The 23,981-nt window shown below is 39.7% G+C and overlaps 1 protein-coding gene across 3 annotated transcripts in view; it reads right to left on the reverse strand.

The window, feature by feature from the left end:
* The window catches only part of ATXN7L2 (ataxin 7 like 2), a 326,007-nt gene that overhangs the window by 38,103 nt on the left and 263,923 nt on the right, over positions 1 to 23,981 (reverse strand). For all 3 annotated transcript variants that reach the window (XM_044076878.1, XM_044076879.1, XM_044076880.1), the window contains exon 10: positions 15,426 to 16,281. In XM_044076878.1, the coding sequence (XP_043932813.1) occupies positions 15,426 to 16,281 (856 nt within the window). The remainder of the gene's footprint in view (positions 1 to 15,425; positions 16,282 to 23,981) is intronic.

The raw sequence follows: 23,981 nt of genomic DNA on the forward strand, positions 1-23,981 counted from the left end.
TCCATTGGGCTAAATGACTGAAGTTATGGAGGGAACAGTGAAAAGTATGGTAACATGCCATTTTTACAACAATGTTTCAAAGATACAGAAATCACTGTGCAGGAATCAGGAATCATAGTGCTGTACTGCCTCTGACAAAGAAGGCAAAAACACTCTGTGTGGAGCAAAGAGGCACCTATACTAATGAAATAAAAGAGCTGTTTGTTTAACACTGAGCCTGGGCTTCCTTAGGCAGTCATTCCAAGGGTTCTTACGGGGGGGGGGTGGGTCTGCTTCTTGAGGAACACCTTTACTTTCTTGATGGGCCAGTCTTGGAACCAAGAATAAATCCATGTCATGGGACTTGCATCAAACATGGACAACTATCCCAGCTTCGGCCTTTTCCAAATAACAGCCCATTTCATAAGAAAGCATTTAATTTTTTTTCTCAGCACTGCTATCTCATTGGCCGATTAAACCTTTAGCAAATGAAGCACTAGTTAATGCTGCACTCCTCTCTGAAATCTCAAATATGGGTAAAATGGTCTTGCTGCAGGAACAGCAATCATATGGTAGATTTTGGCTTGATGAATGGGATAAAACAGACCGTGGGCCTTCACATTAAAATGAGGCAGGAGTGAAAGAACAGAAAACATATGGAAAGTAAATATGTTGTGGACAGACATGATCAGAAGCACAAAAAAAAAAAAAAAAAACACAAAAGTCTGCAAACTCTTTTGACAAACATAGCAATAATACTAAGAAATGCATCCTAAAAAGGCCACGTTCCAAATGTTCACTTGGCAATTACAGCTAATAGTACTTTAGGATGAAGGCAGGGAGCAAGTAGCCTGAATGACATGTGTGTCAAGCAGTCCTAAGGCCTGCAGCACACAGTCCAACATGTTACCAAAGGAGGATGATCTGTTGTCAAATCTCAGGTTGCCAAGTCTATCTATCCTCTTAGTTAGGAACCTTTAAATACTCTGGAGCTGAACAAGGTGACTGGTCAAAAGGCTGTAGAAGATGGTATTATATTGTACGATTTCCCAAAATAGTGAGGTGTAAAGTGGAATCAAGACCTCCTAAAAGTGGCTAGGAGCCCCCCCAGATTATCACACTGGTAGTAGTGAAGCCTCTTTTTTACCACTGTGACAACCTGATGATCATAAGTGAGATCCCTTAGTTTGAGAGACAGCCTTACAGAACTATCTGCAAATATATAGAGCTGAGTATACTTTTCTGTATTATTCTGTATTATAGAGCTAAATTATATATATATATATATATATATATAAAGAGAGAAAACAGTATATATTTTTTGGCTTTATAATTTGCACATTCCTCACATCTGTGTTGAAACTTTTTCCCCACCCCGCCTCATTTCCTGCCTTGTCTTCAGCTATATAATTGAGCTAGTGTTGTGTGTCCTGTTAATTAACAATCTGCATTCAAACTGGAACCTTAGTTTGAGAGAGAGCCTTACAGAACTATATGCAAATATATAGAGCTGAGTATACTTTTCTGTATTATTCTGTATAATAGAGCTAAATTGTTTGCTTAGATATCTGTTGTATACACACAGACATATATATATATATATATATATATATATAAATATAAAGAGAGAGAGAGAGAGAGAACAGTATAAATTTTTGGCTTTATAATTTGCACATTCCTCCCATCTGTGTTGAAACTCTCCCCCCCCCCCCCCCATTTCCTGCCTTGTCTTCAGCTATATAATTGAGCTAGTGTTGTGTGTCCTGTTAATTAACAATCTGGATTCAAACTGGAACCTCAGTTTGAGAGACAGCCTTACAGAACTATCTGCAAATATATAGAGCTGAGTATACTTTTCTGTATTATTCTGTATTATAGAGCTAAATTGTTTGCTTAGATATATGTTGTATATATATATATATATATATATATATATATATATATATATATATATATATATCTATAGAGAGAGAGAGAGAGAACAGTATATATTTTTTGGATTTATAATTTGCACATTCCTCACATCTGTGTTGAAACTCCCCCCCTCATTTCCTGCCTTGTCTTCAGCTATATAATTGAGCTAGTGTTGTGTGTCCTGTTAATTAACAATCTGCATTCAAACTGGAACCTTAGTTTGAGAGAGAGCCTTCAGAACTATCTGCAACTATATAGAGCTGAGTATACTTTTCTGTATTCTAGAGCTAAATTGTTTGCTTAGAAATCTGTTTTTGGCTTTATAATATGCACATTCCTCACATCTGTGTTGAAACTGTTTTTCCCCACCCCCCTCCCAGTTCTTGGTTGTAGTTTAAATTTGGCGGCTTTTGCAGTGCCCGCCCCACTGTAGATTTGATCTACGACACTCCCCCAGGCCCATCTCTTTAACGCATTCTACCTAATTAACCCTTTCTGCACTTGCTTATACTCCTTTTTCATTTAATTGCATTTTTTCAAACTGTGTGTGGACTAATATTGCTACATATTCAAGTGTGCCAGCTTGCACTGCATGAGAATTGTATTTACTACTGCTTTTGCTACTTTTCTGAAAAAAAAAAAAAAAATCATCTGCTTTTACTGTACTTGTGTTTCTTCCTACTTTATTTTGCTTTTGCGTAATCCTAAAAGTACTCAATTGTATTTATTACTGCTCGATATAACTCATTCTAAGCCTTTTAGTTTCAACACTTGGGCTTCAGACCAGTTGTTTGACATTGAGAGGGTTTGTGGTCTGCACTGTAGTGGCAGAACAGGTAGCTTACATCCTTCTAAGTTGGGAACTGCTGATTGAGGGCTCAGTGTCTGTTATTCTAAAAGTGTATTAATTCTGGTTTAAGCACTTGGGCTTTCAGGCCAGTTATTTTACATTAAGAGGGTTCGTGGTCTGCACTTTTGTGGGAGGAGAGGCTGGACTTTGCCCTTCTGAGCTGGGAATTTCTAGTTAAAGGCTTATAGTGCATGCATATCTGAACTGCTTCTTACTGAAATTGGTACACCTTGTTTGCTGTAGCATAGACTAGATCCAGGCCTGCTGAATCTAGCTTTGTTTGTATAATTTGAGCACGAATCCAGGCATTCTTTAAAGTATTCAATTGTATTTATTACTGCTTGGTAGTAACTTGATTAAAGTGTAGCTATCATTCTAAGTCTTTTGGATTAAGCACTTGGGCTTCAGACCAGTTGTTTTACATTAGGAAGGTTTGTGGCATGCACTGTGGTGGCAGGACAGGTAGCTTTCATCCTTCTAAGTTGGGAACTGCTGACTGAGAGCTCAGTATCTGTTATTCCTAAAGTGTACTAGGTCTGGTTTATGCACTTGGGCTTCAGGCCAGTTATTTTACATTTAGAAGGTTCGTGGTCTGCACTCTTGTGGGAGGAGCGGCTGGACTCTGCCCTTCTGAGCTGGGAATTTCTGGTTAAAGGTTTATAGTGCCTGCATATGTTTCTTACTGAAATTGGTACACCTTGTTTGCTGTAGCATAAACTACATCCAGGCCTGTTGAATCTAGCTTTGTTTGTATGCTTGTTGTTTGTTTGCTTGTTATTTCCCTAGAATGCTAATTCCACCTAAAACGCGGCTTCTCAGCGCTTCTGTGGATCCCTAGTGATATCTGCATTGCTTACTGTACTTATTTCCTTGTTTCACTTGAAAGAAAGTTACTGTTTGTCGTTTTTGCATTTAAGTTACCTGTAACACATTGCACTTAAGTTACCTGGCACTTGCTCACTAAAGCAATTATATAAGTCAGCACTAAAAATTAAAAGCACTACACCCTCACTCCCCATCGGCCCTTGTTTTCAATTATAAAGGAATTCCCAATATTATTCTAGCATGTCCAAAGGTCAGTTGTCAATCTCCTCTCCGGTCCAGCTGGTGAACCTGGGAATCTTGAAGCAATGTTACAACTGCCTCATGTACACAGACAACCCTCTCCTCCTCCCAACAAATTCCAACACATGTGAGAGATGCAACCATATAGCCAAACTGGAGGCTAAACTCTCTCAACTCAGTACTGGCATAACCAGTCAGGAGGAGAAGGAAACCACACTCACAATTCCAGTCTCACATAGACCTACCACGACAGCAAACCAAACACATAATCACAGAAAAACATACTCGGAGGCTCTAAATAAAGATCTGCCTAAGCAGCAGAGACCTCCAAAGCAGACACCCAAGCAACCGCTACCCCAAAACAAAACACGTGCAACACATACCTCACAAAGCCAGTGTGCCGAACAGTCACAGCCCTTAAGGCTAAACAACACACCTGATACACTTGTAATAGGTGACTCTATCGTCAGGCACACTGACATCCCGCTCACCAGACTGAACAAGGAGAAGGTCACGGTGAGCAGCCTGTCGGGCACTAGGATCCGCCACATAACACAAGCACTCAGGTCACTCCAAGGCAAGTACAAATATGACTCAGTCATTGTCCATGCTGGTGTGAATGACCTGAGACGTACCTCCCTGGACTACATGAAGAGAGACATAGAGGAGCTCTCTGAGCATGTAGCCCAGGCCGGTATGACCCTGACCTTGAGTAGCATCTTACCCTCACCAAGAATGATGCCACAATATGAAGACAAGATGATCAATTTCAACAACTGGCTTATGTACTGGTGTCATTTAAAGGGGATCCAATGCCTGTCAGCCTGGGATGATATGCTCGACAAGCCACGATGCTTTGCTAGGGATGGCTTGCACCTGTCACCCCTGGGCTTTCGGATATTGGCAAAGGCTCTTGCTACCCCCATAGTGCCTTTTTTAGGCAAGGCTCAAAAGACAAACCCACCTCCATAGGTATCACAAGGGATAAGAAACTAAGAGTAATGCTACTCAACGCCAGAAGTCTAAACCTCAAGATGCACGCACTTGAAACTCTCCTTAGCATGGAGAACATTGATATCTGTGCAGTAACAGAAACCTGGTTCAGGGCTCCCGAGAGCACCCCAGCACTACCAGGTTATACCTCATACCATGCTTTTCGGCCCCAAAACTTGGACCGAACCACAAAAGGAGGGGGAGTATCGATATTCATCAAAGATACCCACACCTCCAGGTTGGTGGCAAAGCACGAAGCATCAGAGACTACCCATGTGCAACTAACAGTGGGTAAAACTGCCTTCCAGTTTATAGCCTGCTACAGACCACCCTCCCAAACCCGGGAACCCCACTCGGCCTTCCTGAGAACACTGGAAAATATGAAGTTCTCTCCAAACACCATTATATTGGGTGACTTCAACTACCCAAACATAGACTGGGAGCATTACTCTAGCTCCAACACCCTAGCCCAAAGGTTCCTAGAATTCATAAACTCAAATGCTATGGAACAACTTGTTACCACTCCCACAAGAGGGGAAAACATACTGGACCTGATCATCACCAACATGGGGACTCTATGCTCCAGACCAGAAGTGTATCCCTCACTGGTAAGATCAGACCATAAACTGATCTCACTGGATATACACATCTCCACCCCACCCCCTGCCCAGAAAACCACAGTGAAAAACTTCTCTAAAGCAAATTTCACACTCATCAAAACTGAGGTGGAATCCTTTCAAAGCCCCCGGGCCTGTGGAAAATACGGCCCAGACAATGCATTCTATGAACACCTTCAGGAATGCATGGATCATGCAATCCCAAATAAAACCAAGACCCAATCCTCCAAAGGCAGATGTCCTGTCTGGTGGACCCCAGCCATAAACAAACTATACAACAGAAGGAGGAAGCTACTACATGATAGAGCAAAATCCCAAAAAGGGAAGGCATCTCTGATCAGTATTAGCAAAAAACTAAGGGCATTCATACAATCGTCTAAGGCCAGCTTCGAGAGAAAAATTGCACAGGACACTAAGGATAATCACAAGGTTTTCTTTAGTTATGTTAGGAACCTGGGTGGGAATTCCCAGATATGCTCAGAATTAGTCCAAAATGACAAAAAATACACCGAACCCACAGACATTGCCAACATCCTAGCTGACAGGTTCAGCGCAACCCCCCCCCCCACCAAAAGGGCAAATATCTATCCCAGCAGAGTGCTGTCCCCCTGACATCTCAGATGCTCAGGTAAGAGCCGCCCTCTCCAAAGCAAAAAACATGGCATCAATGGGACCAGACGGCGTCCCGGGCTGCGTCCTACATGAACTCCAAGAAGAGCTAAACCCAAACATAAAACTACTGTTCAATATCAGCCCTTACTACAGGATATGTACCCAAACAGTGGCATACACCAACAGTGGTCCCTCTCCACAAAGGTGGTGCCTCAACAGACCCTGGAAATTATCGCCCCATAAGCCTGACTAGCTTGGTCTGCAAAGCTATGGAAAGGATAATCATGGACCTCATAAATAAAGATATTGGGGACCTACAGACACTGGATCCTACCCAGTTTGGCTTTGTTAAGGGCAGATCCTGCCTCTTAAACCTGGTCGACTTCTTTGAAACAGTCACCAAGGCCATTGACGAAGGGAAGGTGGTCCACACAGCCTACCCGGACCTCGCAAAAGCCTTCGATACAATACCCCACTCGGTCATTATAGATAAGCTCACCAGCTTAAATATAAACCCCTATGTCACTAGATGGGTTGCAAACTGGCTCAAGGACAGAACCCACATGGTTAGAATTGCTGGAGCCATGTCAGACTCCAAACCAGTTACAAGTGGCGTCCCACAAGGCTCAGTCCTGGGACCTCTCTTGTTCGGTATATATTTCTCAGAGGTACAGGCCAACACAGAAGGACTGTGGCTGACCAAGTTCGCAGATGACTGCAAACTGGGTGCCATAATCGACTTTCCAGCCGACACAAGCATCCTCCAAAAGGGCCTCATAGAAACAGACAACTGGTGCCAGAGCCATGGGCTCAAGCTAAATGCCAAAAAGTGTATAGTCATCCCCTTTGGCAAAAACAAAGTGCCCACAAATTACCACATAGGTGGTAATCCATTAAGTACAGAAGAAGTAATTAGGGACCTGGGGACCCAAGTTGATAGCAATCTCTCATTTGACAACCACGTGGCCAAAGTGGTTAGAAAAACATTTTATATAGCCCACCTAATCATGAAGGGATTCACATCTAGATTAGGGGAGGTCATCGTGCCTCTTTACTCATCCCTCATCAGGCCCATAATTGAGTACAATGCCCCTTTTGGGATGTACCTTACCAAACACCTGCAGCAACTGGAAAGACCACAAAAGTACCTCACCAAGAGGATCAAAGGGCTCAAACAGATGCCATATGCTACCCGGTTAAAGAAACTCCAGCTCTACTCAGTGGTATACCGCCTGCTCAGAGGCGACCTGTGTCTGACGTATAAAGCCATGTCCAACGCGGAATTAAGGGACATGCTGCACCTCAAAAAATCCAAATCCCATCGAGCTACAAGCTCGAGAGACTTGAACCTCAGCAGTGAAATAAATAGGACATGCTGGAGGGACAGATTCATAACCCAGAGGCTCCCTTCACTCTGGAATAAAATACCAGTCCAGGTTAGGCAGAGTCCCTCATTGACTCTTTTCAAGAGGAATCTTGATGAGTGGATGGGAGATCGTAGGTTTACGCCGGGTATCACTTCTGTGTCACTGTTAGACAGAGGCACAGTATACTAACCTCGAAAAAGGGCATAGCAAAATTAATTTAAAATGGGTGGCGAAAGCCAAACATACTCTGGCTAGGCTTACAAATGCCCTAGGACAGATAGCCTAGTATGAACCTATGAACCTATGACTGCTGTACCTAGGTTCTGAATAAACGGATCCATTTTAAACGGCTTTCCTCAGTAGAATACATGGCAAGATCTTTCTACTTCCCAAAGATTACACCTATTAACACTAAAGCAGAAACCATTATTTTTAAACCAGGAATAGGCTGTATCCCACCCTTTATACAGAATTACTCTGACTGGAGTAGGATGAAAGTGCTTCCCAGTTTGCAACTATCGGTAAACTTAGTGCTGACTAATGTCAACCCATGGACCTAATACGATGTCAAACAGAGTGAGAACTAAGCCAAGGTACAAACCTATGGTAACTTCAACCACAAAGAAAAAGTTGACCTCCCACTTTTACCAACTGTGAATTCATCAGATTATATATGCACCTAACTTAAGGTTAGGAGTTTGTAGTTCCTTTATGTGGATAGCATTGCAGGCCGTGACCAAGATCAAGGCAGGGTGTGTGCACACAACTCTTATGCAAGGCTGCTGCAATCTCCTCAAAAAAGGCAACCAGTTGTAGTATGCATTACCTTCCTTTAACATTGCTGCATTAGTTCAACAGGAAAAAGAAACTGTCTAAGTCAGGCTAGGGATAATATTTAAGATGCAACTATCCAAGAATGCAGAAACAGTTAATGATGGAAAAACACAGAACATTTAGGGTTTGACCCAATTAGAGGCACTAAGGAGATGATTCAATGGGAGGCAGTTACTAATGAAGAAGTCCCTAAATGTGGTGGTAATGTACATGAGAATGGCCTTTGTTTTACTAAAAAAATATTGCTATTTCATGGACAGATTTGACAAAGGGAAAGTGTCAAGGCAGCAAATGAGCAGACCGATCACTTCTTGGTCAAATATTCAGAATGCTTCTCTCTCAGCGGAGCTTTTCACAAAGTGTTCCAGGAAATTACAATTAATGGAATCACAGAAGAGATGGGCCTATTTATTATTGGAACTGCATCTATCTTAATCAAATGCAGGACTAAATTAAGTCACTTGTGATTATATACTTATTGTACTTGCATTATTTTTGATTACTAGCGGTATTTTCATGTACTTTCAGGGTAAGGGGTTGTCCAGTAATAACTTACCACATGGTAATCAGTGTTACTAAGTACTGCAAGTATTACAAGTACTTATATTACTCTATCTTCATTATTTGAATTAAGGAGCCTTGTGCCATGGAGAGATCAGTAGACAACATCACATGAACTTACAGATGTTATACCAGCTGCCTGGCTAAAGCAACACACTTCTACATTACATTTTGCTTGCAAAGCAATTACTGAAGCAAAACAGTCAGACATGACTTGCAAAGCCTTAGGAAGACAGCGACTGCCTAAAGATGAAACATATAAGACTTAAAACAAAGTGTACTATAAACAAGTAAAATGTCTAGAATGTAGCATTCCTGGAGTTGTGGGTGTGGCATGGTGGACTGTGTGAGGCATGGCGGTACATGTGTGCATGCACACCAGTTGGGACTCGCACAACAGTGATGGGCAGTAACCTGTACGGCTGTGCCTGTAACAAATACTGCTGGCAAGGCAAATATCAACTTTGTAACCAAAAGTTATATAATATATGAATTACAAGCAACTAACAGTCATACAAAAAGTAATAGTAAAAAAAAAAAAAAAAAAAAAAAAAATAGCTTATGTGAGGCATCCTTCTACAACGATCAGCATGAAGGCCTTTGTCTGACATCATAGGAGACTTCTGCATAGGTAGACAGCGCCTCCCATAAAGCAAAAATCCCAGAGTATGCAGGAAAGCCAATGGGCATTTACCAAAACTGGTATAATGCGCAGTACACCGAACCAGAAGGAATTACTGGGAGTCCAAGATCAGTTTTTGTTGGAGCTCATAAAATACTGTACTGACCTAGAGTTTGGTAGACAAGTCAACACCAATCCAAGTGATAAAAGTGCCAAAGTACAGGGAGTATCTTTTCATAATGCAGAACAAAGGAACTATGGAACATGAAAAACAGAAATATGTAGACATTCCAAATGTGAGACACGTGTGATTACGTACCCTACAACAGACACCTACAGGCATCTTGCCCAAAGTTTGTCTACTAGCCTTCAAGGAATTGGACATTTCAGAACTTTCTGAAGGCTTACCAACAAGCATAATTAATAAATTAAAAAAGTGTTCTTTGTCAAAAAAATTGTGGATGTTACACTCCAGTGATATTCAACTGATTTTTGTATAGAACTCAGACATTGTGGAAACTATTAAAAAACTTGCTTTACAGATTCAATAAGGTCAAAACAAAACACAGAATGATTAGTACCAGCAGAAAAGTACTACAGGTGGATCCTGCTGACTTCTAGTAGTAGTATAATAAAGGTGATACGATGAGTGGACTGTTAGTCTCCCATGTTGACTTCATTTGGTGGCTCAAAAAGCTAAAAGTGTTTATCACACTGAATGTGAAGAGCAAACTAGCTTTTTCTTCACTAGCATGAAACACTGTTCTTCCAGGAATTCCATATATATGGAATAGAAAAACTATGCTAAAACTTTTATCCTGTCCCTATGGATCACACTACCTCTTTCCAGCACAAGACCCTTTCAGAAACACAAAGTATGCTCAACTGAGAGCAAATATAGTTCAGATTCTTTGGGTTGCCAGAAAAAAAGTAAGCCAGATGTAATGTTTGATGGTTACACTTTGGCATCTAACATAAATCATGCCACACTGTAAAGAACATTCTGTGGCATAAATAAAAAGTGTGTCAGAAACTGAAATAAGATAAAATGATTCTGAAGTGCCAGCACCCTATTGAAATCAATGTTATCACCTGAAAATCAGCCTGACAGACTAAATGTGAACATTTGTTGTGTTGATGGGAGAAAGAGGAAAATTGTCACTTATCTGCTGGCAGTCTAAAAGACTCCAGAAACATCTGAGTAGTACACTAGCAGGAGAAACTTTTTCCTTGGGAGGTGAAATTGAGGAAGTGTTTCTTGTAACCCTGTTCACCTGTTATTAACAGCTGTTCACTTGCAGACACTAAAGTCCATTAAACTTTTTTAGACAAAAGATACACCACATCCTGCGGTCAGCAACAAAAAGTAAGCGTACTCCTCAGCCAAGAAAACTTCTGCTTTCATCCCTACTGAGATTAAAGCACCACAGTGCATGTGCAAATGCACAAAACATAACATTTCAGCCTTCATGAATAGCCTGTTGTTCTCTGATGGCTGCTGTATACTTATTTCTGTTTAAAAATGAATATCTTTAAAAAGCAGGTTATGTCACTGCCAATGTACAGGTTCTACTTAGTGCTATGCTTTGGAAGGCTGCACTGCCAGATATCATGACAACACAAAAGAAGAGAGGAAATCTCTCTGTACCTGCTCCACAGTGTTATATAGTGCTGTAGTAACAGGCATTTAAGTGTTTAAATAATTTTACTTGGAATACTGAGTGCATATTCAACACAACATTCACAATGGAAACAGAAACAAGAATATAATGCAAAACATAAGCCTACAGTACCACACGCATGAGAACCAGCAAATCTTGAACATAAGTATGAAAAACCATATCTTAGTAACCTCTGAACTTTCACTATAAAATGCTCACGCACACCCATCACAAAGTCCGGCTATAACATGCACTAAAGGCCAACTACAGCCATGGTGATTTTAGTGCAGAACAATGCACTTTGCAAATGAATACAAAGAAATTAACATTACTTTTATATGTAGAAAACACTGGTGGCAGAATAGAATTCATAACCAGCATTTTCATAACTACTTTTTAACTCCAAGGTTAAAGTTTTGTCTTAGAAAATAAGTGTGCGCACACAAAAAAAATACCTGTTCCCGGCTGTAGGCCAATACTTCCTTCAGTATTATGTCATCAATATGAGCTGTACTATGATGCAAATTAAGAAAGTACCATGGCTTGCATGCTTCCAGTATGTAAAAACAGTAGCTTTTTCTAGACACTTGCTCAACACTATCTGGCAATTTTGCCTGACTTCAAAATATTTCCATATGATCTCTAAGACAGGGGAAAATGGTGCCTCAATCAATGGAACTTAGTTTAAAGAAGGATACAGTATTATTCTTTACTACATTTGCAGTAAGTTGTTTCTGACTAAGTCTTGCCATTTTCAAACCAAATCACTTCACCGAACCAAGAACCACAGCAAGCTGGTTACACCGGCTTTTAAAAACGGAGCCTTTTAGAAACAGTTCGAAAAAGGCTTAATTTTTATTAAAATCCACTTTTTTGACAACAAGTAAAAAATAGAAAAAAGACCAAATACTGTGAAACGCTACCAGCGTTTTTCGTTCCACACAATAGAAGAACTTCCTCAGACAACAGCCTTACATTCATTACAGTATTTAAAATTGATACAAATGCTTGCAATTACCGTTGATAACATTCAATTTACTTTTTAAAGTGCCAGTACTTCTGGATGCATACAAGCAACCCCAATGTTTACACACATTTATATAGACCATAAGTATGTTATATTAACTAAAAACCAGTATGTTAACTTCAATGAATTTATAATTAAATAAATAAATAAATAGATTTGTAAATAAATAAATAAGTAAATTTATTCCCTAAAGACAGTGGTTGTATTAATACCTTAGTATACTGCCTTTTAAATACTTTGCATATTTTTTGCTTATGCTAAAAAGGCATTATTTATTACAAAGTGTGTTAAACCAACCTGCCATTTAGAACTGTTCTATTTGAACATTTTTTTATTATTGTTGTTGTGTGTAACAAGTACCTGCCCTCAAAAAATAACCATGAATAACAATAACAGTAACAATAAAAAGCTAAAATCAACACTAGTCCCTCAAAGAGAACTACGTAGTAAAATAACTTTTTATACAAAAATTAACCTATTCAGAAGGAATAAACCTTAAAACTACCTCAAAAGGTTTTTAAGTTTTAAAATACATGCAATGGAACACGAGTCATTAATCCCTGGCTCTCTACATGCAGCAAGGTGTAATTGCCATGCTAATTCTCTTTTCTCCAGTTCTAATTTCAAAAAGTTTTCATTAACAAAACTATTGTCTGAATTCTGTTTGTCAATTCCATCAATAACCATAAACATAAAAGCATGGCCGTGGTTGTTTGCACAATGTCTAGCTAGGGCATTTTCTTCCTTAGATTTTGCAATTGCATATAAATGTTCGTATATTCGGTCTCGCAACCGTCTGTCCGTCTTTCCAATGTAAAATGACGGACATTGCGTGCACTGCGCCAAATAAACAATACCCTTAGAATTGCATGTGAAAGACCCCTTGACACAGTAACTAACTGACCTAACCATAAATGAGTTTGATGTTTCAATGTTCTTACAGTATTTACATGTACCACATTTCCTTGTTCCCCCTTCAGTCTTTAAGCTATTGGGTTTTGTTTCAAGGAGTCTTTTCATATTTGTGCCCCTTCGGTATATGTTATTACAGGGTTAAAATTCAACACTTTAGATATGTTTTTATCCATTGAAAGGTAGCACCAGTATTTCCTCACTATTTTACCTATATCTATTGCTTCTGGGCAATAGGTAAAAGTGAAGGCAATTGAAAAGTTCTTATGACTACCATCATCTACCATAAGTCCCTGGACTAAGGTATTATCTGTACCCTCCTGCCTTCACTTTTACCTATTGCCCAGAAGCAATAGATATAGGTAAAATAGTGAGGAAATACTGGTGCTAACTCATTTATGGTTAGGGTCAGTTAGTTACTGTGTCAAGGGGTCTTTCACATGCAATTCTAAGGGTATTGTTTATTTGGCGCAGTGCACGCAATGTCCGTCATTTTACGTTGGAAAGACGGACAGACGGTTGCGAGACCGAATATACGAACATTTATATGCAATTGCAAAATCTAAGGAAGAAAATGCCCTAGCTAGACATTGTGCAAACAACCATGGCCATGCTTTTATGTTTATGGTTATTGATGGAATTGACAAACAGAATTCAGACAATAGTTTTGTTAATGAAAACTTTTTGAAATTAGAACTGGAGAAAAGAGAATTAGCATGGCAATTACGCCTTGCTGCATGTAGAGAGCCAGGGATTAATGACTCGTGTTCCATTGCATGTATTTTAAAACTTAAAAACCTTTTGAGGTAGTTTTAAGGTTTATTCCTTCTGAATAGGTTAATTTTTGTATAAAAAGTTATTTTACTACGTAGTTCTCTTTGAGGGACTAGTGTTGATTTTAGCTTTTTATTGTTACTGTTATTATTGTTATTCATGGTTATTTTTTGAGGGCAGGTACTTGTTACACACATAACAACAATAATAAAAAAATGTTCAAATAGAACAGTTCTAAATGGCAGGTTGGTTTAACACACTTTGTAATAAATAATGCCTTTTTAGCATAAGCAAAAAATATGCAAAGTATTTAAAAGGCACTATACTAAGGTATTAATACAAACACTGTCTTTAGGGAATAAATTTACTTATTTATTTATTTACAATTTTATTTATTTATTTATTTAATTATAAATTCATTGTAGTTAACATACTGGTTCTTAGTCAATATAACACACTTATGGTCTATATAAATGTGTGTAAACGTTGGGGTTGCATGTATGCATCCAGAAGTACTAGCACTTTAAAAAGTAAATTGAATGTTATCAACGGTAATTGCAAGCATTTGTATCAATTTTAAATACTGTAATGAATGTAAGGCTGTTGTCTGAGGAAGTTCTTCTATTGTGTGGAACGAAAAACGCTGGTAGCGTTTCACAGTATTTGGTCTTTTTTCTATTTTTTACTTGTTGTCAAAAAAGTGGATTTTAATAAAAATTAAGCCTTTTTCGAACTGTTTCTAAAAGGCTCCGTTTTTAAAAGCCGGTGTAACCAGCTTGCTGTGGTTCTAAGTCTTGCCATTTAATATAACCCACCAGAACTAAATGTTCTTTGGAAAATGAGGGCCAAGGGCACACTGGAAGGAGGGGGAGAAAGAATCTGTTGGTAGCCGTTTTCAGTCTGTTTCAGTTTGAATTTTGCAAATTGGAGTTTACTGAGAAGGTCTTGAAAGTAAAGCTTCTTTCAACAAATGTTTTACATTGTACATTTATTTCCTTCTGTATCTAAGACTAAATAGTAGAGACATGTCAGGCAAGGATAACAAAGAAAGTGCACAAACCACTCCAAAGGAGTCTAACCAGCTTAATAGCTATAGTCTTTAGGAAAGGCAAAGTCAAGGCAGAAATCTGACACATTAATGTACCTTTGAAGGTGAGTCCAATGGATATCAGAGTAAAAAAATAGTAACAGTAAATTCTGAAAAACAGTAAGAGAATAGAAGAAAGCACATAAAAGGCATAAGGGTATTCTTAAGAGGAGTAATACTATGTAGGTTCTGCAGCATGTCCAACAGGTAAGTGAAAAGGCAGGCTAAGTGATCCAAACAGTACTTACCTGCCACCAAATTCTAAGTTTGTATGTATCTATTATTTTATCTTTCAATGAACAGTTTTAATACAAACATACAAAAGGATAAAGATCCAAGTAGAAACAGCTAAATGTTACTGGTTTATCTTCTTTTTTTTGATAAATGTGTTGTGTCATCCTCTCTAGATAGCACTGAATTTACTGTGTTTGTTAATGTTTTAATAAATATAGTACTATAATATTTATCGGCAAACATTGCTCAACCCCAGAAGACTACTACTGCAAACTAAAAATAAATACATACATAAATAAATAAAGCAAACTCAGACCTTCATGGTGCAGAACTTTTTTGCCAGTGACACAGACGACAAGAGGCTTTTCTTCCGCTTGTGCAAGCTGTTGGTCTCCAGGGGAGCAGATGGGACTTTAATGGGCTTTGGATAAGAAGTTCCAGTTTTCCTTTTCTTGACATCCTCTCTGGAAACACAGTTCATCTGCAGCCCCTTTGACATGCCAACTGATGCTCTGCGTCCATCAGCCTGGACAACCTTTGAATGGCAGTCTATAAGATCTGTTCGTTTCATAAAGTTTGAGTTGTCCCGCTGCATGCCCATGTGCCCTGAATGTTTGTTCATTTTGGAGTCAGGGGATACAACTCCATTAACCGAGAAACTCAAGGAAGTCTTGGATTTGGCAGAAGGCTCAGTGGACCTGGGAATGGAAGCATTAGTCCTGCCCGAACCCAGAATACAGTTCTTTTTAAGAACTGTGTTATCTTCCATGGAAGACATAGACCTTTTCCTCTTTCGAGCTGAAATGTCTTGCTCTGGACTGGGACTTTCTTTCACTTTTGCAGACTTGCTTGTCTTTGATGAGGGCAGCTTACTGAAGGATGGAGAAGGTGTGTTGGCAGCCAGGGGTGAGGTGATGGACTGGTTCCCACCAGTTGAATCCAGTAAGCCACAAGTTGTGGCAGCGTGAGGAGATGCTGCTGTATATGATGATGATTTGGTCTCCTTGGTCACTGGGGATGACAGAATGCATGAAGCAGTAGTCCTCATAGAGCCATCAGCAGTACCTGAAGCAAACTGGCTACCAAAACGCTGAATGTCTGAATCAGAAGATGACACTCCAATAGGAGATGAGGTACTATGTGGCTGAAAATCCACAGCTGGAGGAATTCTTCTGTAAAAGAACGTAAAAGAAGTTCAAACTCATTTACAGAATATTCCTTTTTTTAAACTCAGACATGCATACCATCAATATTGTATGTAAATTAGCTGTTTTACCCAAGATCTACAAAGTCTATTAACAATACCACTGAGAAATCCAGTGTTTCTGCCACATTTGGAAAACAAACCAAAATTGATTTACTGACAAAAAAGATAAAACGCAAAAGAAAACAAAGTACTTAACACTTTCCACAAATCACTATTCATTTCCAGCAACTGTTTTTCTACAGAAGCAGCATTATTAGTTTCTAAAGCAGTACATTTACAGCACAACTGATTTAACAGACTTAAGTTCCTCCTTCAAAGTATTTTGTTTCTCATCTACAAAAGGTATATATTTTCATTAAAGGTACCGCCTGGTCATTTTTTTCATCAAAGATTGCCATTAATCTTATCCCAAATCTTACTGCAAACTTGTCAGCTTTCTTCCTTACAGGTGTATCAAAGTTGCTTTTTCTGTCTGCTCTTAAAGAATCTAGTTAAACAAACCAGTGTGGAAGGCATCAAAAACTGTTTTTCTACTTAAAAAGTTAGTAATAAAAGCTTTCGCTGCAAATGATAAAGAGAACAATAAGGTACCTGATTCAAGTAACAGTAAAATATTTAAGTACTTACTTTTTCAAGCAGGTAAGCCATAGTAAGAAAAACCTTTTCAGAAGTGAATTAAGAGTACTTCACAACACCAGTGGAGATGGGGGGGAATCAAACTCAAGCTGAAGCTTATTAGCAACTCAAATGTATATTAGCAGGTCTATACAAAAGTACAGTTGTATGACTGAAAAAAAAACAGACTATCACTGAAACAAGACAAAAAGTAAAGAAAAAACAAGTAATTAATGAAACCTGCAAATGACAGTCTTACTCTCTCAATAGTTTGGTCCACAATATTTAAAAAATACATAGATTTAACAGGCATCTTAGGCACTCCCTTCCAACTTAAATGATTTCTAGAGAATTTTCTCTAGGTATCAGGTGGACTGCCAACTCCAAATTGTGTGTGTGTGTGTAGTGCAATACAATATGGGTAATCTACTTCTGTTTCATACTTGCAAAATATGTGAATGACATTAGCTGTTCAACAGGTCACTACATGACTATACAGCACTATGTAGATGGATAACCCCAAAAATGAACTCTACTCAATAGCTCCAATGTTGTCACTGACCAGCTGACATTAATTTAGCCCATGTGGACCAGTTTTAACTCCCAGAAGTGTGCCTAGACTCATAACAGTCCTTTAAGCTCCAAGTACAAAACAATGTAAATAATATTATAAAGAAGCCTCTGGCTCATTATAATATCTCTAATACAATTACATCTCACACAGGACCATCACCATTAACCTTCTCATATGCATGCTACAGTATATACTGCTGACTAGAGCATTCAACTACTGAAATGTTTCAAACAGCAATTAATAAGGCTTGCAAGGTTTAATATACTGTCTGATACTAAGGTATTGCACCTTACAAAGGAATGTCATAAGGTTGCCAATAACCACCAAAGCCACCTAAACTCTATCCACCCTTACCCTTGAACTCCTGTAACCTGAATACTGTTGTTGCCCCCTCATGCTTACAAGTTTTCAGACACAGCTACCCAATACGACTTCATGAAATGCACAAATTAACTGGTAAAGATTTAGCTTTTGTTTTGCACTGGGACACAATATTTTTGCAGTGTCAACTTCTACCTCAAATCAGCATGCCACTCAAATGAGAAAGAAAAGTGAGCTTGGCAAATAAGCAAATACTGTGTAAAGCTACCTCACTTTCTAATGAACGCTTATAATTGCAACTGCTTTTCTGGCAGACAATAAAAGTTGCTCACTGCTGACTGTCTTTCAGTTCTAACTGTGGAATTATTCCTATAGCCTACCTCCCCAACTGAATTAATTTAATAACCCTGCGGTTTGCTTTTTATTACTGACTACTTGCTCACCTAGCACATTCACCTACTTCATTGTTAATGGTCTATGAAAATACAACTCAGTCTAACGGCTTAACAGAGGCTGCACAAAAAATGTTAACAATAGGTTACACTGCTATCATTTTATCGGAGTCCACCTTGGAAATCCTCTGGTGTTTGGTTTTCGAAAACAAGATTGGTTTTACTCATTAAGTTATGAGTGCCACAAAGCTTTCTTTCACATGTTTTTTTTCCCTTTCACCTAGTACCTACCCTTTATAAATCTCATCTATGCATTCGGATAAACCTTATATGAATTCCTTACAGTCATTCTGTACTATACATCCCTAATATTTACCAGCTGTGCTCTTAAGACTACCTATACTGTATTTGATTTCCAGGGCTCCTCTGGACAGTTCCCACAAGAAGAGCTCCTTCTCTATTCAATTGTCAGCCAAATATACATAAATAGAAGGAGCAACTTAAGCCATTATTCATTTCTTTCTTTTTTCAAATGGAAAATCTTCCAGATGTGCATCTTGGCTAGGACCACCTCTGGCCTCCAGTCACAGATCTGTACAGTCCATGAGGGCTGTAGCCCTTATGCAGGACTTCAGATCTCCAGTCCATGGGACCTCCAAGGGGAGTTAGCACCATGGGTGGGGGATGGGGTGGTGGTTAAGTGGGTGGAAGGGAGGTTGACACAATGGTTAAGATATTGTTGTCTTACAGACACAAGGTGCAGGGTTTGATTCTCACATGGGTTAATTACTTAGGCTTAAAATGACCCACAAGGGCAGTTAGACTAGTACTAATTTATAAACTTATGAACCTAACTGCCTTATCTAAGGCAAAAGAAACATGGTCTCTGTGGGACCAGACAGCATCCTAGGCTGTCTTCTTATCAAACAAAAACATGAACTAGCATCACCTTTAAGTACCCTATTCAATCACAGCCTAACCACTGGCTTTGTCGAAATGGAAAACAGCAACAGTTATTCCCCCTCCACAAATGTGGCTTGGCAACAGACCTAGGGAATTACAGACCCATAAGTCTGACCAGCTTCATCTGTAAAGCCATGGAAGGTATCATCATGGACCTCATAAAGAAAGACATAGTCAGCCTCCAAACCCTAGATCTGACCTAATTCAGCTTCGTAAACCTGGTGGATTTCTTCAAAAATGTAACCAGGGCCACTGAAGAGGGCAAATCTGTGCACACAGCATACCTCAACTTGGCAAAGCCTTTGACACAATCCCACATTGGGTATTACAGATAAGCTTAGCAAACTGAATGTAAATCCCTTTGTTGTAAGATGGGTTGCCAACTGCCTCACAAACTGGTCACACACTATCAAAGTGGGTGACTCCACATCCACCAGCAGACCTGTCACCAGTGTGGTGCCACAATGGTCAGTGCTGGGCCCCCTACTGTTTGTTATATACTTCTCAGAAGTTCAGACCAAAACTAAGGGGCTGTGGCGACCAAGTTTGCAGACAACTGCAAACTGGCTGTAATTACTGAATCCCCAAATGATGTCAGTATACTTCAGAAGGGTCTTACACAGACCAACGACTGTTGCCTTAGTCACGGTCTCAAAATGAATGCAAAGAATTGCATCATCACTCCCTTCTATAAAACAATGTCCCTTCACTCTAACAAATTAACAACAATACCCTATGTATCTATGAAGTGGTAAGAGATTTGAGATCACAAGTAGACTGTGAACTTATCTTTGACGACCATGTGTCTACTGTAGTAAGGAAGGCTTTCAATGTAGCACACTTGATTTGCAAAGGCATCACCTCTAGACCACAGGAGGTTATAACCCCTCTATACTCGTCAATAATCAGGCCCATAACTGAATATAATGCCCCTTTCGGCAAGTACCAGACAAAGCATCTGCAGCAACTGGAGAGACCTCAGAAGTTTCTAAATGGACTCCAGCACATGCCTTACACAGACTGACTAAAGTCCTGGTCACTATACTCCATATCGTACAGACTTCACAGGGGAGACTTATGCCTGATTTACAAAGCAATCTCCGACCCAAGACTGATGAATCTGCTGCACATCTGTAAATCAAACGGGACTAGAGCTAGCCATTCCAGGGACCTAAATATGGCTTGTAAGTTGACTAGGATGTGCTGGAGGGACAGATTTATCTCCCAGCGACTGCTTCATCTTTGGAATAGGATGCCAATTCATGTGAAGCAGAACACCTCTATGACACTGTTCAAAAGGAACCTGGATGAGTGGATGGGACACCGCAAATTCTTACCCAGGATAGTGCCCAAAACTCTCCTGGGCATGCACAGTCATTAATAAATACAACTCTGATCACAGACTGGAGTATCTATGGTATTACACTGGGATGAAATGACCTCCTAGTCAATAGCCTAGTAACCTCTTATGATCCTGTGATCATATGGAAAAGTATAGTTATGTCAGTACATGCACCATAACAGCGGATGCTGAGATACAGTCACTCATGCAGTAACAGACATGACATATAAGAAATATATGCAGGCAGTGTCCCCATGATGGACCAGACTTCTGCAGCTTTGTGGACATTGTGGCGTTAGCTAACTCCTACCCTGTGTCAAGATATAAGGCTGCACCCCATTTAAATACAATGAAAAACATGAAAGCAGCTTAAGTTCTAGTTGTGTGTACCCTGACTATTGCTTCAGGGTTCTTTTTTCTGGAACCACAGCAATAGGCAAGGCAGTTAGCCAGCCATTTTGAAAGCATCTAATTGAAGAAGTTTACATGCCTTGATCACATGGAAAGAGACAAAAAGTTGAATTACTTTTCTTATGTCTCTGGTTCTGGCCATTCAATATATGAGCTGCATATAGACACCTGAAAGGTGCAAAAGCATTCCCTTTTATTCTAAAGGTTAGTAAGAAAGTAGGTTACTGACTGCCTGTTCAGACCCACGTCAGAGACCACTTTCAGCATAAAGGAAGGGTCAGTCCTATCTGTGACCAACATTCTTTCCATCTAAGGGCCTGTAATTCTGATATCTTGCTGGCAAGATGCTACTTCTATTAGCAAAAGTGTTTTCCAGAATAAGAATTTCAGTGCAATGGACTCAGTTAGCTCTCAAGGGGTGTCTAGTTCAATCTCTCAAAAACAATCTTAAGATCTCATAAGAGGTTCCATTTTCATAAGACATTTTAGATGCAACACCCCTTCAGAAGTTTCTTGATCAAACAGTATGCAGACAAAGAAGCATCCATCGGGAGACATGCTACATCGGCTGAAAAATGAACTAAGCAACCCCTCCCAGAAGTTCTGCTAAATATCGTAGAATCTATGGTTCATTACACACTTTTGAGGGAGCCTTTGGAAAAAAAAATCTCAAGGAGACTACTTCCACTGAGCTAAATATTACTTTCAAATACCAAGTAATCTGGCTTCCTGCAGAATGCTAATGACATCCTACGAAATGTTTGTCATTTATCCACATCAGCCGACCTCAAGCTCTTTAGATGTGGCTGAAACCTTAATTACCTTGTCCTGCATGTCTATGGCACAAAGCTATGAGTGAAGACAACAGCACTTCTCAACTATCTGACTGAATAGAGAACCATGGTCGCCTGGGCAGTGGGGCCATTAGGAAGATTCTATACCTGTCTTGGCAAAAGCGGTAGATACAGGAAGAGAAAGAGAAGATTCTCATGTCAAAGGTTAACAACATTCTCTCCAATCCCCCTCCCACCACAATGATTTCAGCACAAGAATCTGAAGCAAAATGTCTACAGCACACAGTTTTCATCGAATCCAAACCGGATTATCTGTGAAAAATCCTACCTGCGTGTAATGGATCAAAACACTTCAGTGTACAGATTCCACTCACAGCTGCTGCTACTAGATCTGCTCAGCTTGTAATCACGTTCTGGACTGACAGCATATAGAATGGTAGGAGATGCAGACTTGGCTGGACTGTGCAATACCACTCCAACAGTCATTCTGTAAAGTTAAGGGCGCTCCACTTAACAGAACTGGTCGTATCTGTGATGACCCTTTAGATGTCCCAGTGTCAGCTCAGGTCTGAAAGCTTTTATTACCAATACAAATATCATATTATCCATTTCTTTCACACTGACATAATTGTCTTGCAAAGTCCTGCTCCAGGTCTACTGCACCTTTAGCAGTGCGAGATGTACCCTCCACCAGGACCTCAATCAAAATCTGACACATCTGTGATCAGGGTCTGCTTCCAAACAAGCATAATCACAAGTCTGTTCAGGTGGAGTTCCACCTGTATGGCCCACCAGAAGTACCATTTCTTGATTAAAATTACTTGATGTAGGGGGTGGCAATGATGAGGTCAGAAATTACTGACATACCATATCAGTGTATCTTACTTGTGCAGTCTGGCTACAGTTACTATTAAAACTAGAATTATGACCCAGGACCCACCCTGGCCACTATATGTGATTTCAGAAACAGATCTGTAAAGCAGAATTCTAACTGGTATTCTTTTCCTTTGGTTAAGTAACTTGGCCCCTTCACATTCAGAAGGGCTCTGAGAAAAACCTTACACCTTTCCAGCAGCAAACTTAACTTTAGGAGGCTTGAAAGGAAGCTCAGATTAATTATGCAGAATATGTTCATCCCCATTGGAAATGGCTCTCATCCTCCTGAAATCCCGCGCACCATCTGTGTATTCTGTAAAAGAGAATGTGCAGGAATGTGTCCTTGAAAGTCCCCAAGAACAGTAACAGAAAAAGAAAAAGCAAGGTCAGCACTTTAAGTTTGGTTATCTTTGCAAATGTATCTTTTAAAACCTCTAGGCTGGGCTTCCCAAGGCCCATCTGTTTTGGGACCATGAAAAGTTCTGTCCATCCTCCTCCTCATCTGGAGGGATTTTCTCCACTGACTTGCAAGTAATCTCCAGTGTGCAGGTGCCTGGTCTTAAGGGACTGGAGAAATGTCCAAATATGGCAGAACTAACTAGCATTCTAACCTGTAACCCAGGGAAATTATGTCCCTCATCCATCTGTCAGAGGTCAGGGTGCATCCCTTCTCCCTGAAGCAAGACAGGCAACCTCCTAAAGAGAAGAGGATTGTTTTACACCTCCCCTTACCTTGCTGCCTTTGTTTGCCTCTATATCCTCTTCATGCTTTTTTTCCTCCCTTAAACACCTTCTTCTGTTTGAACTGGTCTGCACTCCTCTACTGCCTGTAATCCCCACCCTGAAAAAGAAAAAAGAAAAAAGAAAAGAAAGCTGTCCCACCAAATAGTAACTGCTATATCTTGGAATGGTAGATATACAAAACAACCCCCAAAAAAGCAGATATTCCACAAAGTACACTGCTTCACCCTTTTTTCCAACACTTCAAACGTATCTTACAAGTGAAGGCTAAAAAGATGTTCCTTATCCAAGGGATATAACTACTCATGTAGAACCAGTCATGTCTTCTGATTACAGCTGCAGGGGTTGCTGCTCTGTTACAAGCATCTACAGCACTGCATCTGCATTTAGTAGTGTCCTTGTTTAATACTGCTTTTATAGTGGGCAATCTGTGCATTTATCTTCTAAAATTTCATGTGTGATATCTGTTAACTTATGTTCAATTTGTTTGAAGCTCACATCTTGATATTTTATATTTGTCTGGCAACAGACTACCCAAAATGCCAAAGTAGCAGAGGTAAACATCATCATCATCACCATCATCTTCTTTTGGCTGTTCCCGTTAGGGGTCACCTCAGCGGATCATCTGCTTCCATT

The sequence above is a fragment of the Protopterus annectens genome, chromosome 7.part0 (assembly GCF_019279795.1).
Source record: "Protopterus annectens isolate FY-2018-M chromosome 7.part0, PAN1.0, whole genome shotgun sequence".
In the NCBI taxonomy this organism is placed as follows: Eukaryota; Metazoa; Chordata; order Ceratodontiformes; family Protopteridae; genus Protopterus; species Protopterus annectens.